The 17,458-nt window shown below is 40.3% G+C and overlaps 2 protein-coding genes across 7 annotated transcripts in view; one reads left to right on the forward strand and one right to left on the reverse strand.

Moving 5' to 3' along the window:
• The window catches only part of ASCC1 (activating signal cointegrator 1 complex subunit 1), a 123,864-nt gene that overhangs the window by 11,654 nt on the left and 94,752 nt on the right, over positions 1 to 17,458 (forward strand). For 2 of the 6 annotated variants that reach the window (XM_005864691.2, XM_014538405.1), the window contains exon 1: positions 17,197 to 17,314. The exons of 3 other annotated variants lie outside the window; for them this stretch is intronic. The gene's annotated coding sequence lies outside the window, so the exon portion shown is untranslated. Of the gene's footprint in view, positions 1 to 17,195; positions 17,315 to 17,458 lie in introns of those variants that run through there. One more of the 6 variants, XM_014538398.1, reaches the window with a different exon arrangement.
• Positions 5,575 to 17,458, reverse strand: ANAPC16 (anaphase promoting complex subunit 16). The gene is made up of 4 exons (XM_005864692.2): positions 17,383 to 17,458; positions 12,473 to 12,641; positions 7,116 to 7,190; positions 5,575 to 6,398 (listed from the first exon to the last, which is right to left on the reverse strand). The coding sequence occupies exons 2-4, from the start codon at positions 12,612 to 12,614 to the stop codon at positions 6,283 to 6,285; spliced, it is 333 nt and encodes a 110-aa protein (XP_005864754.1). The 5' UTR covers positions 12,615 to 12,641; positions 17,383 to 17,458; the 3' UTR covers positions 5,575 to 6,282.

A 17,458-nucleotide genomic window follows, 5' to 3' on the forward strand; every position in this document is an offset into this window, starting at 1 on the left:
AGTTCCTCATGTTGTGACCCAACCATAAAATTATTTTCGTTGCTACTTCATAACTGCAATGTTGCTACTGTTATGAATCATAATGTAAATATCTGATATGCAGGATGGTCTTAGGCGACCCCTGTGAAAGGGTCGTTCGACCGCCAAAGGGATCGCGACTCCACAGGTTGAGAACCGCTGCTCTAAGAGTAATCAGTCCTACTGGGCTCTGGATCCCATTCCCTCCCACTTCTTTAGGGCCCTTACATCCTCAATTGTCCTCTTTTTCTCTTTGACCTTTCCCATCATAAAGAAAAACAAATGTCTTGACTGGGTGTCCTCCTTTAACTACCATCCTCTCTCATAATTCCCTCTCCTTCCCATTGAACTTCGTTAAAATGTTGCCTAGATTTGGCCTCACATTTCACCTTCCACTGAGCTTCCCACCCTCGGCAGTCTGGCTTTGCCGCCACCACAACCCCTACAATGGCTACTCTTGAGACAAGGTCACCGACAATTTCCTTGGTAAAATCCAAAGACCTTCTCCATCCCTTATCTCATTTACTTGCTTGGCTACCCCAGATACTGCTGTTTGCAGCCTCCTTCTCACAATCTCTTTCTTCTTGGTTTCCCTGATGCCAAACTCCTCCTCCTTTTCCAGCTCTTTCCTGCCAGTTGCTTTCCTCGGCTCCTCCCCCTCTGCCTGTCTCTTGCATGTTAGGATTCCTCAGGGATTCGATCCTGCTTGGTCCAGTTATCTTCTCACTCTATGGGCTCTCTCCCTGGACAATTCCATTCATGCTACCTTTGATTCAACAAACACCTCTAGGCTGGTGAGTCCCAAACTTAACTGTAGCTCAGCTCACTCTCCTGGGCTATAGACATAGTCACTTGCTTACTGGACATCTCCTTGAGTCCATTCCTCTTCCTGTACCTCCATCTCAGTGAACAGTACCTGGTTTTCCTCCCTGAGTTCTCCAAATTTGACCAGTCATCAGGTCCTGTATATGATACTTTTTGAGTAACTTTCAAATCAAATCCATCCTCTGCCGCCACATCTTTGATGCGGGTTGCAGTTATCTTTCACCTGGACTTCCACAACAGCTTCCTAAGGATCTGGATCTTACTGCCACTCATTCGTCATCACCGCCCCCCCCCCCCCCCCCCCCCCCCCCAGTGAAACTGGATGTTGTCATTCCCTTACTTCACAACCATGTAATGGTTTCCCACTGTTCTCTGGTTGAAGTTCAAATTCCTTAGCAAATCCATGAGGTCCGATCCTGTCTCATCTTTGCCCTTATAGTCTATGAACTAGCCAGGACGAAGCTCCTGCAGCTCCCCGAAAGCACGATGCCCTTTCTCACCCTTGGACCTTTGCATATTTTTTTCCTTCCACCTAGGAAGTCCTTCCTTCTCACCTCACTTACTTGTTCTTCGGGTCTCGGCCTAAACATCATCCAGCTAAGGAAGCCTCTTTTGGCTCAAAGGAATTAACGGTCTCTTGACTTTGTAGGATCTCATGCTTTCTCCTAGCCGACAGTTTTTACACTTAAAATTACCCTTTTTCTCCCTTAATATATTTATAAACTCGAGGTTGGTGACTGTGTCTTGTTTGATAGTGTATCCTCAGTATCTAGCAGATGCTAGATGCATAGTAAGTGCTCAATAGTTGTCGGTTGAATGAATAAAAGACATTTTGAAAGGATCATCTCGTTTTGTTGCCGGTAGTAAACTATATGTTTCATTACCTGCCCTAAAGAGCTTATATTATAAAAGGAAAGGATCATCCTGTTTTGTTGCCGGTAGTAAACTATATGTTGTTTCATTACCTGCCCTAAAGAGCTTATATTATAAAAATGAAATAAGCTGCCAGGAAAACTTGACCGACTGGAGTAATGAATGTATCTTGAGAGGTGGAGAAGAGCTTGTGGAAGCAGACACGTGGCATTACCACCGGGCATGTGCGTAGGACCAGGAGGAGGGCAGGAACCCACCAACTCAACTGGCCTTGAATCCTCATGAGGATGGGATCATGTGAGACATGGCTGCTTTGGCACAGTTTTCATTTATTCCACAGCTTCCACCTGTCAGTGTAGCACTATAGAGAGGTCTGGGTTATAGTTTTGGCCCTGCCCACTACTTATCTCAAAGACCTTAGGCATTACTCCACTATGGATGTTGCTCTGCAGATAACACAGCGTCTAAAACAGGGAAAACACACATCAAATTCATTCACTATAACACACTTACTATGTGCCAGGTAGTGTTCCGGGTGCTGAGTGTATGAAGGTGAATGAGACAAATTCTTGACATTGTATTTGTAAACCGGGAGTGAACTATATGATCTCCAAGGTCTCTTCCTCTCTAAAATTCTGTCTCCCACTTTGACCAGTTGCAAATAAACAAGGCAGACTAGTGGCAAAGCACCGTGCTCCAGCTTCCTTCACGTCCTCCTCTCTTGGTGCCATCTCCACTCCAAACTCAGCTCGGGTATCTTTTACTCTGCCTGTAACTCGAGATTTAACTCTCCAAAGGATCTGCTAGTTAAGCTTTTCCCTTTTTGTGGAAAGGCTTTGTCTTGGTTGGACCAAGGAGACCTGGCAAGATGTGTTAGGTAAAGTTAGGTGCTTTGGCAAAAGCACAGGGAGAGGCAGAGCGGCCTTACCCTCCAAGTGCAGTATTTTTTAAGTTTGCCTGAAAGGGCACCAGATTATTGGACAGGTTCCTCCCTTTTCTCTGGATGTTCGGCATCCCCTGGTCCTCTCTCCTTTCTTTTACCTCTGCCTTGGCCTTAGGTCCACAGTTTCTACCACTTCAGTATCTGGTGTTTCAATCAGGAAGAAGGGATTCAAGGACTCTCAACCATGTGGGGGAAGGAAAGCCATAGGCTGCAAGTAACTGGACAAAGCAGAGAGGTCCTTGGGTCAGGAACATGACTTATACTGTCATTCCAGGTGAGTTGTCAGGTATGGGATGGCACTATTAAGTAACACACTTATGTGTATCAGTGAAAAAGAAGGACTTTAATACTGATCCTGGATAATTAATTATGAAGTCAAAAAGTAAAATTTTTGTCTATGTAAAAAGTCTAGCCGAAACCGGTTTGGCTCGGTGGATAGAGCGTCGGCCTTCGGACTGAAAGGTCCCAGGTTCGATTCCGGTCAAGGGCATGTACCTGGGTTGCGGGCACATCCCCAGTAGATGTGCAGGAGGCAGCTGATTGATGTTTCTCTCTCATCGATGTTTCTAACTCTCTATCTCTCCCCCTTCCTCTCTGTAAAAAATCAATAAAATATATTTTTTAAAAAAAGTCTACTATTTATGTCTCATTACTATGAGATAAATTACATGTCATTGTATATCAGATTGACATGACTAATTCTTTATTAACAGCAAATATTGCCTTCAAATTTCCTAGTATGTGATGAACTAGAAGGTATGGAGAAAAGGATTTGAAAGACCCCCTTTGCTTAACTATAATCTTGGTGCCTTACCGTCTCTGTGCCTGTTTCCTCAACTGTAAAATGATGACTGCCTCACTTCTCTCACAGGGTTGACGTGAACTCACACTACCTATGTGAAAACGCTTTGGAAACTGCAACGTGCCTTACGCACAGAGGTACCGTTACTATCCGCGTTCCTAGGACGCTGTCTGTGCAGTCCTGGCCATAGCTGCCATCTGTCCTCTTGCCTTCCCCCTTGCTCACTTGCTGGTAGGTGTCCCTCAAGGACATAACTACATTTTCACCCACTAAATCTTAGAAGGTTATGCAGGCACAAACATAAGCTAATTCCTATCAGTTTTTAAGGAAGAGGCTGTTCCTTCATTGTGCTTGAGACCCCTTATCACCAAGTACTGGGACAAAGGCTTCTTTCCTCCTGGTAGCTAGTTCATTTGGCCATAAAAAAAGTGTTAGGCTTTTTCTTTGTATAAGGCAGTGGGATGGGCTCAGTGGGATGCAGCACCGCGCATCAAAAATAATCTCAGCTTCGGAGTCCGGCAGACTCTGAGTTCAAATCCGGCCTTGGCCATTTACTTAGCTATGCAGCCTTGGCAACTAATGCTCCCTCTGAGCTTCAAGTTCCTCTTCTGTATCAGGGGATATTTCATATCTTGCAGTGTCACTGAAAGGATTATAATTAATGCCTGTGAGTGACTGGCACATAATGAGTGCAGAGATGACAGATGAGCAGCAAGGTCTGTCTCTAGGGCCAAAGCATGGTAATTGGAGTTGTGGATGATGAAACATAATAACCAGCTGAAAGGTGCAGAGAGGGAGGGGCCACTTAAAAACACAGCGAGGGTCTCTTTCCTGGCAGCACTCAAGTAGAAGCTGAATGATCACCGTGAAAGGTGCTTCAGAAAGCATCTCTCTCTGTTCAACCCTAGAATCTCTTTAATTTCTAAGGTCAGAAAAAGAAATGTCCCAATTTTTTTTTTAATCCTCACCATAGGATATTTTTCTCACTGAGTTTTAGAGAGTGGAAGGGAGAGGGAGAGAAAGAGAGAGAAACATTGATGTGAAAGAGAAACCAAACACTCCATGACTGGGGCCAGGGTACAGGGTACATGCCCTTGACTGGAATTGAACCCAGGACCTTTCAGTCTGCAGGGCAACGCTCTATCCACTGAGCCAACCCGGCCAGGGTGGAAATGTTCAATTTAAAGAGAAAAATTTTGTAAGTTCAAATACCAAAGGGTAAAGATGAGCTAATACAGTGTCTGTGTTGTACAATTATACAAATGAAACCAATGAGAGAAAATTAGTGATTGCTTCTAAACTGTCACTGAAACCATGATTTAAAGGCTTACTGTAGTCTATGTATTTTTATTTTTTTTCTTTGGTAATAATTCACATGATTGATGCTAAAAAGTACATTAGGAAACTCAGTGGTTTTCCAATATGGAGTTTGTTTGGGTTGAGAAATTAATATGGAAACAGATGAGCTTTTGAGGCTAGTAATTTTTGTGCTCTGATGTGCTTTAGAGACAAGAATAGTGGGCTGAATTATCAATCAACTGGAATCTATTCCAGTTCCAAGATTTTCTTCTGCCTGGGCTCTGGATCACGAGCAGGTCTTTACCTTCTCTGTGCTCAGATTCCTTAGTGACTCAATGAGGTCACCACCTCCCTGTCAGGTAGTACATGTTAAACATTTTGAGATTAGGGCCAATTGCTACTGGGATTATATTTATTCATAATTAAGTCACTCTAAGCAGGTCAGGTACAAGTTATTAATAAGGAGAAAGGCAAATGTTTCTGAGGCAAAATTTGCATAAAATCTAATAAAACTATTCTCTCTCTCTTTTTTTTTAATGGTGGTGGTGGTGGTGAAAACTATTCTCTTAATTGTGCAGTGTCGACCTGGGCTCTGTGAGGGAGAACAAAGGGTACCGTTTAGCTTTCCAAGTTTTTCCCTATCATAATATAAAAACCTACTTAGATACTGATAAGATAAATTCATATATTTTTTAAAGACAATATTCCCATTTGCTTAGGATAAATGGTTTTCAGATTCCTGTCTTATAAAAAATAATCTGACCTCTGCCCCCTGTCCACAATCTCTGAGACTTTGAAAGGATAAAGAAACCAATTTGGAGCTCGTTCAAAGGATTTATTTGCCACAGAACTGCTTGAGCCCACCAACAAGAGGAACTCAGGATTTCTGTGTTTAAAGGATATTGCTCACTGCTTTATTCTTAGCTTGAACATTCAAAAAACAATTCTTTTGCCAGCATTTGGCATGTCTAAAAGAGGTGAGAAAAAGTTAGAATCTATAGAATTAGATGTCTAAAAATAGAAAAAACCCTAAACATTTAAATATGCCTCATTTAGACAGGTCCTGAGTAGAAATCATATTCATCAGCAAAACAGAACGTTTTACGTCAGAAGTGCTGAATTTTATAACTCCAGATCCTGACCTGGACTTGACTGGTGAGGATTCCACCCACTGCACAAGTGTCAGGAGAGAAGCCATTCCGTTGGCTAATTCTGGCCTGTGACCTACCCGGCTTGCCAAGTTTTATAACTCTCTTAAACCCAAACCTCCTGGTTCTCTGATGCCGACTGTCTTAACCTAATTCTCAAAGCTTTTAAAAACAAATAAACACAAATTTTCCCTGCAAGATCACACATTTAAATACTGTTGCTTGTGGATAGATACAGAGAAACTAAGTACTGATGAGAATGAACAATTCAGCAATGGAGCTGTGAACCTCTGGCTGGCTATGTAAGGTGTAGGAAAAGTCCCCCGCTGGCTCTGCACTTGCTGTGCACACCAGGGGTGCCCATCCAGGCAAGGTCAACACGAAGAGGGTGTGAACCCCAGCAGCTGCTCGATGGGTTTAAACCGCCACTCATCTGCCTCCAGCTCTTCTACCAAACCAGCTAGTTTTTCCATCCGAGCAACTTGCTGATCTGTAAAGAGTTAAGGAGGTTATATATAATACAATGTATTTCCCATTAGAGTCACCAATCACCAACATGATGACTGGTTTAAAAGTAATTTCTACAAGGAGTTTCCCCCTTAATATTCTAGTAATGGGGTCTTATTCTATGTTGGTCAGAAGACTTAATCTTAAAAAAACTAATAAACACCTTATCCTGCATGCCATAGTGACGTGTACTAAAAGCCTAGGGTTACAGGCAATTGCAGCTTTCCCCCAACATTATGCCTTCAATGGTACAATGGTCTGGTTGGGGAACATAGTTCCCTGATGCATAAATGAAGGCCTGGTGAGGCATGATGGGACAGAGAAGGTGCTACCAGGATCTTAGAGTCCAGGTAGACCATGAGGTATTACATAAATACTTGAAAATGAAGATGATGGTAAACCAGGGGAGGATTACAGTAAACAAAGTTTTCAGAAAGGGGAGGAAAAAGCAACATAAAAGTAGGAAGCATTAACTCCCCTAGAAAACTAACCCTTTTGACTTCAACTTTAAGCTTTAATGAGGACATTATGTCTGGATGAAGGCTGCAGAATGTTTTTGTTGCAGGTAATTTAGAAAGTCCACTCAAACAGCCTTGCTGAATTTCAAGAGTTTGTCACAAAGTACACCAACCTTTATGAATCTCACCCTCACCCTGGAAATTTATTCTCATAGTTAAGTACACAACACTCATGTGCTTACCATGTTTTACCTGCTTCAGTGTAGAAGCCACCTGATAGCTGAAAACAGATTCACAGAGAAATCTCTCAGAGCCATCTACAAACGAGAGAAAAAGTTTTAATCTGCTTTAAGGGTTTTACGGCTCCTGTAAACCAAGTAAACATGTCCCCTTTCCCTGCTTTTACATTCAGGGTCTACTTTTCAGTGTTTACAAAGAGGGTTTCTGTTTCATTTAGAACTAACATTGCTCAGTTATAAAAGCTATTTCTATACCTAGAATATTAAAATAGTTCCTCTACTTGTTTAAGAATTTAAAAATAGTGTTTAAAAAAACAAAAAACAAGAAACCTTAGTCTGACGTCCTGGTCAGCATTTCTCCCCTCCCAACCCAATAGTTTCCTAATGTTCTCCTGTTCTGTATGTCAGGCAAACACTGACAGCTGACACATTTGGCCATGTGACCACTGTGCTATCAAAATACAAAGGTACACCAAAACGTGAACTAATTTTCATTCTAAAAAGTCAAGCTGAGGGAAAAATAGCTGTTGTTGTTTTTCAGTATATCAAATTACATCACTATGACCATGACAAAACACTGCTGGGAAATTTCATTCTGTCAACGCAAATTGTAACCTTGATTTTCCCAATGAACCAAAACATTGCAATTTGGATGGCGATAAGAGTACAGTGCAATTTTAGAGCCTAGTGCTGTACTGGTGCCAAGCACTGGCAACAAGAAGGTAGCTAACTCTGTCACCACAGCGTTTGGAAGATGATTGTGAAATACAACTTAGTTCATGTTATTCCTTGTCAGGCAGGGGCTGATAGAGCAAAACATACCCCAAAGGACACAGAGCTCATGTAGGAAAATGTGACATTACAAGGGTAGCTCAAATCATTTGGGGAAGGTAATTTATTGCAAAAATCCTAAAACAAATGGAGGCAGAGGACACAGTTGTCTTTTTTTAGGTGGTAGTTCATGTCAGCACTCCTTGGTGTCAAGCACTCAGCCATCAATCACGGGTTGGTGCGTCAGCCAGGTATTAAGTGATAAGGAGTTAGGACTAATACATTCTGGCTTCATGCTGACTTTTACACAAGGCAGACCTTATTTCAGAAGTCATGGTAAACAATAAAGAAACACCACGGATATTGTGTCCAGATGGCTTGAATATACAACCAAGAGGGCTTCTTTTGCCCAATATTCAAAATTGATGCAAAAAAGGAAAATATAATTATTTTCATAAAGTGATGTGCAGTTTAGGGAGAGTGCTACATTCTTTAAATTTGATCTCTTTTCTACATATTGTGCTATATGGGATATGATCTGATCTTCTCCTCCCACTCCCATGTCATCTATGAGCAGATCATCTACACTGAGCAAAAAAAAATTTTTTTTCCAATTAATTGAATATTACACTGACTGTCCAGTTTAAAGATCTAGGTAAGCTAAAGATATCATTGAGTTTTTCAGATAATCGGGCAGCGAGTAGCTATAAATTCCACTATGGGAAGAGGGACTGTGTGAACATTTGACAACAATAATGCAATTTATTATGGCTCTTCTGTGTAAATATACCAGTGTTCATTATCTTATTCATACCCCTGCTTAAAGAGTCAAATTATAACTGAAGTTTCATTTTAGAATGAGCAAAGCATAGAGAATTAGAGCTCAATTCTCAGGTGGTTTGACCCTGAACTATATATTGAGCTTTAAGATCTCAAACAAGGCATTGGGGATTATGGGCTATAAGGATCAGGCCAAGATGTATTTGGAATGGAAACCTTGGAAGTGGTACCTTCTACTTACATTTAATCACTGGTGCTAGCTATTAGGATAAAATGCTGCCCAGTGGGTGTGGCTCAGTGGTTGATCGTTGACCCAGGAACCAAGAGGTCATGGTTTGATTCCAGGTCAGGACACATGCCCAGGTTGTGGGCTCGATCCCCAGTAAGGGGTGTGCAAGAGACAGCAGATCGATGATGTTTTTCTCTCACTGATGTTTCTATCTCTCTCTCTCTCTCCCTTCCTCTCTCTCTAAAAATCAATAAAATGTTTAAATTATAACATTTGCATATTTCCCTTGGTAATCAACTTCAAAGCAAAAGGATGTAAGCTAACCTTTCAGAGAGGCACTCTGTAGGCTTTTGCCGCGATCACTTTGCCACTCTCTATGTCTATAGAATACACTTTTGCTGATGTGCAGCTCTGTATTAACCACAAAGTCCACTGCTCCTCAGCCACATCCTATTAAGTGTGATATCTGTACTAATCTAAAGCCTGGAATTTCTCCAGAGAGGAGTCAGCCTGGGGCAATCTGTCTTCCATTTAGAAATTGTAATCAAACCCTTTGCAACACACCAAGTAACAATGCATCAGCTTTCCTCTTAAGAGACAAGCAAAGGTTATAAGTAATGAAAAGTTCAGTAAATTGCCCAAATCTAACACCACTGCAACTCCAACAAATAGGATGCTAACAAATTCATTTAAAAGAATATTACCTCACAACAGGAAATTAGACAATGCCAGATAACTTATACCGCAGTGGCCTACAATGTCACTAAAATTCAGCCACTTCTGAGCAGGAGGGCTTACTAATAATTGGGTGAGGACAGTTTGGTCAAGGGCAGGAGAATGCTGAAAACTGTATACAGCTTATGTGATACTGCTTATCAGGGGGCAAGTAGGCACACAAAAAAGTTAATTCACAAGGTTAACTACAGGTTAATTGGGTTTATTATCCTAGATGTAGGAGGATACACGATCAAACTGAACCTGTTAAGATTATAAACAGCATCCAACCTTTGTTTGAACAGGCAATTCTTCTTACTCTATTTTCATATTCAACTCTTTTTACTCTATTTTCATATTTAATTAAACTACTGTAAGAAAAATGGTTTGATACATGGTAATATTAATTGCATAACAGTATCACTCTAAGAATGGTAGAAGATGGCTTTCAAATCTAACGTCTTTATTAACTCACATTTAGGAGTATTCTTTTCAATTTAACATTCTTTTTAAAAAAAATTATTTTTATTGATTTTAGAGAGAGAGGAAGAGGGAAAAATATAAAAAACAATGAGAGAGAAACATTGATTTTCTGCCTCCTGCATGCCCTCTACTGGGGATCAAGCTGGCAACCCTGGCATGTGCCCTGACAGAGAATCCAACCTGTCAGGCTCAATTTAACATTCTTGATTTGACCAGGACAGTTCAGGGATTGCCATCTCTAATTTTTCATATTCTGTCCTTAAGTGCAAGCAGCTTTAAAATATGGATGAAACTTTAAACTTAAGAATAAAAACTGTGTACTGTGAATTTAAACTTAATTCCTCCTACACTAAAAAGCCAACACATTCCTCCATAAAGCACACTGAGATGAATACAAATGGATAGAGCTGTAACTTGTTAGAACATCAACATTCTGACTAATCTCAGAAGCCTTTCTTCTTTTAATGTTTCCAAGTAATCTGGTGAATACTAGCAAAGAATGCTTATAGCTTTGAGACTAAGGAGGGATCTCCAGTATTAAATTCCTCCCACAGCCAGAATTGAAATGACTTCAATCTTAGAGTCTGCTGTTAAACATTGATTCCTCATCTGTTGCTATAAAACTCATTAAGCAATTTAGTTTTTTGTTGTTGTTCATTAAGCAATTTAAATGCTTTCAACTTTTGATTTGTTTTGTGGGAAAGTTGCTTAATACCAGGTCTATGCTATGTATAATCGAAGTCATAATATACTTTCAGTGTCAAATATGGTAAGGTACCAATTACTACCTCCAGACTCAGTGACACTAACTTGAATATTTTGTTAACAAAACTGAAGAAAATGAAAATGAAAAGGCAAAGACACAAGTACAGACTCTTCAGATGTATCACTATGTTACCCTACCACCTACTTCAATAATCATGATTTGAATTAATTCTAGAAAGCCTATGGTCCCAGTCTTTCCATATTTTCCTGCCAAAATGATTCTTCTATTTGCCCTGGCTTAATCCAAAACTTTTTATGATACCTGATATAAATGAATAAAGATCACCCCTGGAAGCCAACTACTATCTACAGTTTGTAACTTTCTCAGAGACATTTTCAGATTAAATATATTTACTGAAATTTGCAGTATTTAAAACAAAAAGATCAATACATAATTAAGCACAAAAGTGCTAGAATCAAGTAGATTTTGAATCCTTGATAGGTTCTTTGTTGACTTTTTTCCAAATTATGATAAATAGTATAATAGTTAAGGATCATTTTCATGAGACTCCCCTGGGTGTTAGTCAAAATAAAGATTCCTGTGCTGCACCCTAGACTAATTCAGAATCGCTAAGGGTGGGCCAGAAATGGGGTCTTAAATAAGCTCTTCAGGTCATTTTTATGCTCTCCATTAAGAATTTATTGGTGTAAAAAAAAAAAAAAGAATTTATTGGTGTAGCTCCTAAAGCGACATGAATCTGATGAATTCCAGGTACCAATGCCATTTCATGCTTCCAGCCTGTGCCCTGATCTTGCCCAGCCAGTTTGCAAATGTGTGCAGAATAAGATGGCGGATAGTATGATGCAAAAATCCAGCTCCAGTGCTAGAAAAACCACACAGCCCTGTCCTGCAGTGGGCCAGCACAGTCACCTTCACCTATAACAGTAGTATATTACTTTTGATTTCCTCTCAGAACCTCTTTGATGGGGTTCATCTAACTTTAGATTAACGACATAAGACAAAATTTGTCAAGCCCACTAATCATAGGGAGACAAGCTAGTGCTAGGATAAAGCAAACTGGAGCAGGAGATCAAGAGAATTTCTGACCCTAACTGGTTTGGCTCAGTGGATAGAGCATCAGCCTGCGAACTGCAGGGTCCCAGGTTCAATTCCGGTCAAGGGCATGTACCTTGGTTGCGAGCACATCCCCAGTAGGGAGTGTGCAGGAGGCAGCTGATCAATGTTTCTCTCTCATCGATGTTTCTAGTTCTCTCTCCCTCTCCCTTCCTCTCTGTAAAAAATCAATAGAATATATTTTTAAAAAAAGAGAATTTCTGGTTCCAGTGCTTACTTTGTCTTTAACATGGGCAAATCACTTGAACTTTCCTGGGTCTAAATAACTCTAGATCAGTGGTCGCCAACCGGTGGTCCATGAGGTCCGAAAGGTTGGCAACCGCTGCTCTAGATGACTTCTATGAATTCCAAAGTCTTTTTCAGCTTCAAAGTTCTGATTTTGGAGATTTGTGTTTTAAAGATATTATTTTGAAATGGGGACAAAAGATGAAATGTGGAGCTGAAATCAGGGCAAATTCTTCTAATCCACTGAATAGCATCTTTACAATTAACATTTATTGCAGGTCTGAATCCAATTATCAGCAAAAAGCAGCCTGAGCTCACCTTCTAACATCTCCCCAGCGCCTTTGGGGTAGGTGAAAAGGGCCTTCCGTGGTGGGGCAAGGTCTGAGACACTGAAACCAGATCCACTGACAGAACTTCCACTGACCCCACCGGCTGAGGAGGACGAAGAAGAGGCAGCCATTTCCTTCCTAGCAGAAGTCTCACTTCACTGTGGAGAAAGAAAACAGCAGTTGGCACATTTATGGGAGTGAGAGTGACATTTCATTCTAGCTGCCATAAAAGCCAGCACAAGTTTAGTAGAAAATTGGCTCCCCCTTTTTCTACCCTCTACTCCTACGATCTTTTATTGAGCCTCAGGCCAAAATGTCACTCAGGATTTTAAGTGAAGATATGTTTATTCTTAGTTTTTCTACTTAAAACACTATTTCCTACCACTAGTAAACTGTTTATGTCACTTGGGATTGACTGTGGGTGATTTACGGGTTAAAAAGGGTGGCAGGGCCAGGCCAAGGTAGTAATTTGACTGAAGAAATACATTATATGCGGATAAAACAACCATGCCTCATTGGACAGTTTGTCTTGGATACATCCTGACCAAGCCACAGCAAATATTCACTTACAAAATTTTCCAAGAACATGTTAAATGTTTATGTCACTTGGGATTGACTGTGGGTGATTTATGGGTTAAAAAGGATGGCAGGGCCAGGCCAAGGTAGTAATTTGACTGAAGAAATACATTATATGCGGATAAAACAACCATGCCTCATTGGACAGTTTGTCTTGGATACATCCTGACCAAGCCACAGCAAATATTCACTTACAAAATTTTCCAAATAAAATTCCAGAATAACACTGTGTTCTGGTCCCAAGGAAGGGGAATTGGTTAGGAAGTACATATTGGCCCTTTATTACGAAGTAAAAAAAACCCCTTTTCATCCAAGTGTAATATGCAAGTTGATCACTTGGTGGCGTCCCAAGACTAGAAAAAAATAGTTCAGGAAATGATTTCAGAATTCATGGCTTATTTAATAGGCCCTATTAGGAATAGAGCAGCTATTGAGTGTTTCATCTCTTGCCATATCAATAAAATAAAAAAGTCCAAATGTAAATGAGAAAATCTATACTGAATACACCTTACAAAATAAAACAAAAATACTTTTACCATAGAAACTTACACCATACATTTACAAAAGATTCTAAAAAGTGTGTTTTCTTAAAAAAAAAAAGTCTAGTATTGTGCTAACAGAACTTCTGCATCTATTAATGTTCTAATGTGCTACTTCTGCCTGTCCAACATGGCAGCGACTACCCTCATAGTGGTTATTAAACTAGTTGATTGAAAAACTGTATTTTAAATGTTATTTAATGCTAATTGAAATTTAAATAGCCACAGGGGGCTGGTGTTTACTGTACTGGAAAGTACAGCTCTAGTATTTAGACTAAAAAATGACTTTAAACTGAACTGTATACTTGAAAATGGCTAATGGTTAATTTATGTACCGTGAATTTTGGTTCACATAACATAAAAAAAGATAAAAATGACTTTACATGGATTTTTAAAATAAATTCCCCTTTTTAATGGCCAGAGAGAATTTTTGCTAAACTTTTATTTTGCTAATTGCAAAAGGAATACATTTGTTATAAAAAGTTGAAATGTATTTTTTTTAATGAATTTATTGAGGTGACATTGGTTAATAGAACCATATAGGTTTCAAGTGTACAACTCGATAACACATCACCTGCATGCTGCATGGTGTGCCCACCACTCAAAGTCAAGTCTTTTCCCACCACCATGTACGTCCCCTTTGCCCAGTTCTACCTCTGAAACTTATTTTTGAAAAAAAAATATTTTTTTTTAATGAGGAAAAGCTATACAGATATAAACCCTATATATGCATAATCCAGTTTCCTAGCAAGGGAAATAATATACTGTGCATTTCTGAAAATCTGGCTGTTTCCTTAATTTTGTGATTATGATTTAAGGTTGTGAGGGAAGCAGGCCTTAGTTTCTGATTTCATTACATGTCTATAAGTAATACTGATTAATACTGCAGTGGGATATGGGAACAGTAAGGCAACTGCTATAATTAGAATGTCAGCCCATTTAAAAATGCACTGACTAAGGACATTTTCAACCTTGTATTAGTCACTTTTCCTTTTTTCCTCTGAGCTCTATAACTTTCCAAATTGTATTCATATTCATAGAGGCAACACCTTTTGAAGTTAGATTCATATCCAATCCCTTGGACCATACTAGCTCAAAACATAGCGTGACATGTTTAAAAATTCTCTTTAGATTTCTGTTGGGATCTAAATAAAGTATACAGACAGCTTAGCTATCTTTTGGAGAGTAGCTCAGTCTTATTTCCCATGAGTTCAGAATAGAACCCACTGTGAACTGTTTATAACTCCAATCTTTTCCCTATACCTTGACATAAGCTTTAACTAGTTGCAAATGTAAGGGATACTTTGTATTTTAAAACCCAGTTGGTCAGTAGAGCACTCAAGCTAACTGCCAGAATGCCGACAACTTCAAAAGCAAGACACAGTGTGACTTCTAAACTGCATATAATCAAAGAAATTCCCTTCATCCTATTTTCTCTCAAATTCAGAACAACTAGCATTCAATACACAGATCAACCAGAGCTAAAAACTGGAGTGCAGAATTAGCACAAAGCTAACTTTAACATAAACAAGCAGTTTTCTGCTGAGGTGGAAAGATACACCTGAGTAAGTTCAAACTTTAACGATTTAGGTTAAATTTTGAATGGTATCAGGAGGTGGTAACAGAGTTAAAGTGAAACTAATAATAAACCCGAGTTTGAATGGCTCTGTTAAGGCAGGCATTATGATCACCAGAACCAAACATAATGCCTGGTCTATACTAAGTAGCTGTTGGTTTAAATTAATGTTTACTACATGAACTAAACATTTCACAGGAATCATAAAGATTCCTTAAAGGTCATCTAATCCAACTCCCCCATTTTATTAATGATAAAACAAAACTGAGGTATAGAGACTTTAGCTTATTTGCTGTGACATTTTTTAAGCGATGGCTTTGTTGGCATGTCATGTGTCATGTGAGAGGTGAAATAGCATAGTGGTTAAGAGCTCAGATCCTGGTCCTGGCGAGAGTGGCTCAGCTGGTTGGAGCTTTGTCCATACACCCAAGGGTTTTGGGTTCCATTCCCCATCAGGGTACATACCCCGGTTTTGGGTTCAAGCCCAAGTGCGGGAGGAAACCCATTGATCTTTCTCTTTCAGAGCTCAGATTCTGAAGCTTCTAGGCCTACGTTCATGTCCTGGTTTTTGCTACTTATTGTATAACTCTGCACAAATCACTTAACCTCTGTTCCTCAGTTGCCTCATCTCTAAAATGGGAATAGTACCTACCTCAGAAGTGTCATGAAGGTTAATATTAAATAAAGCAATTGGGACATTTACGGCACAGTAAACAATACTATTAGCTCTCCCAAATCACTAATTATTATTTACTCTTGAATCTTTTTTTTTCTTCTATGCAGATCTGCTTTTCATACATACTGTGTCCCAATACACTCACAGGAAAAGTTCTAATTCTCTCCATTTGACATTGAGTCAGCAAGTTCCTAGAGGGGAAAGGATCCGCTCAGGAAAAGGAAAAATGCCCTCCATTAATGCACTTCAAACTTTCATTTTAAGGTTCATGAACTTAGAAAGAATAATGTGATCTAGAAAAGGAGGAAGGAGTTGTCTTTCTACCTTCAAGTCCTAGCACAAAGTTCTGGTCAAAATGGCCAAGTAGAAAATAATAATGAAAGTCGATTGTAATTGAAAAAAAAAGACCTAGCACAGAACCTGGATCACGTTTCCTGCAGGAATGATGAATAAATGACACAACACAGTGCTAGCAGCTCAGCAAAGGTTATGAAGGGGATAAAGGATTGGTTCATTACTGTTTTCTTTTCTTCCTCATTCTGCAGATCTATCTGCCACTAGGCTGCCACGCCCAAAGTAGGTGGTTCAGTAAGATTTTGTTGAATAAATATTGATGAAGTAACCTGGAGTTTGGCCCTATCAGTGAAGCTGGGACTACTGGCAATAAAGATCCTCATAGAAGAGCAATGCTATTTGGGGGACACACACAATGTCTGTGTCCACACTAAGATGATTCAATATTTTTTTAAATATATATTTTATTGATATTTTTTTGCAGAGAGGAAGGGAGCGTGTTAGAAACATTGATGAGAGAGAAACATAGATCAGCTGCTTCCTGCACGCCCCCTATTGGGGATGTGCCCGCAACCAAGGTACATGCCCTTGACCGGAACCAAACCCGGGACCCTTCAGTCCACAGGCCGATGCTCTGTCCACTGAGCCAAACCGGCCAGGGCAAGATGATTCAATATTTACTTCACATACGACAGGGATGACCTTGTATTCATAAACTATTTTCCTTCCTAGCAGATTTATGCCTATTTTGTTAAAAAAAGATTCCTTCCTTTTGAAAAAGTCTTATTGAAAAGATAGACTCTTAAAGATGGTACCGTGGTACAATGACAAATTATTGTAAGCAATCAAATTCCATCAACAAATCGTTCCACTGTATCCATCCCACTTAAATAGCTGCGTTACCATTCAAACAGATGCTGCAGCGAAAACCAGGTGGGGTGGAGAGAAAGGGCTGAAGAGGGGAGGAGTCAGAACGCCAGAGGCTCCCAAACTCCTGCCAGGCCACACTCCCCCCAACCCCGGTTCGGCCCCAAGGGGCCATCGCGCATGCGCCACCACCAGGCGCGCATGCGTTCTCAGTCCGTCGCGGCCTGCGGGGACTTCCTTTTCCACGCCCTCTGCGGCAGGCTCCCGTTTCTCCCAGCTTCTCCTTTTCGCTAGTCCCTGCAGGTAGGATCCTGAGGATAAACTCTCTTTCTGCAAAGCTCCTGAGCGTCCCTGAGCCCTTGGCAACTTACCTCAGCGGTCTTGGCACTTTCCCCTTCAGCCCCGCCCCCAGGCCTCAGCCGGAGCGGCCGCGCAGAGAACGACTGC

The sequence above is a fragment of the Myotis brandtii genome, unplaced genomic scaffold (genome assembly GCF_000412655.1).
Source record: "Myotis brandtii unplaced genomic scaffold, ASM41265v1 scaffold190, whole genome shotgun sequence".
Taxonomy (NCBI): Eukaryota; Metazoa; Chordata; class Mammalia; order Chiroptera; family Vespertilionidae; genus Myotis; species Myotis brandtii.

Excerpts from the sequence above, each read along its gene's own strand:
- ANAPC16 (XM_005864692.2), bottom strand. The coding sequence starts at position 12,614 with ATGGCTGCCTCTTCTTCGTCCTCCTCAGCCGGTGGGGTCAGTGGAAGT. Across the intron at positions 7,191-12,472 it reads CGCTGGGGAGATGTTAGAAG|ATGGCTCTGAGAGATTTCTC; the intron begins GTGAGCTCAGGC and ends TCTCGTTTGTAG. Across the intron at positions 6,399-7,115 it reads ACTGAAGCAGGTAAAACATG|ATCAGCAAGTTGCTCGGATG; the intron begins GTAAGCACATGA and ends AACTCTTTACAG.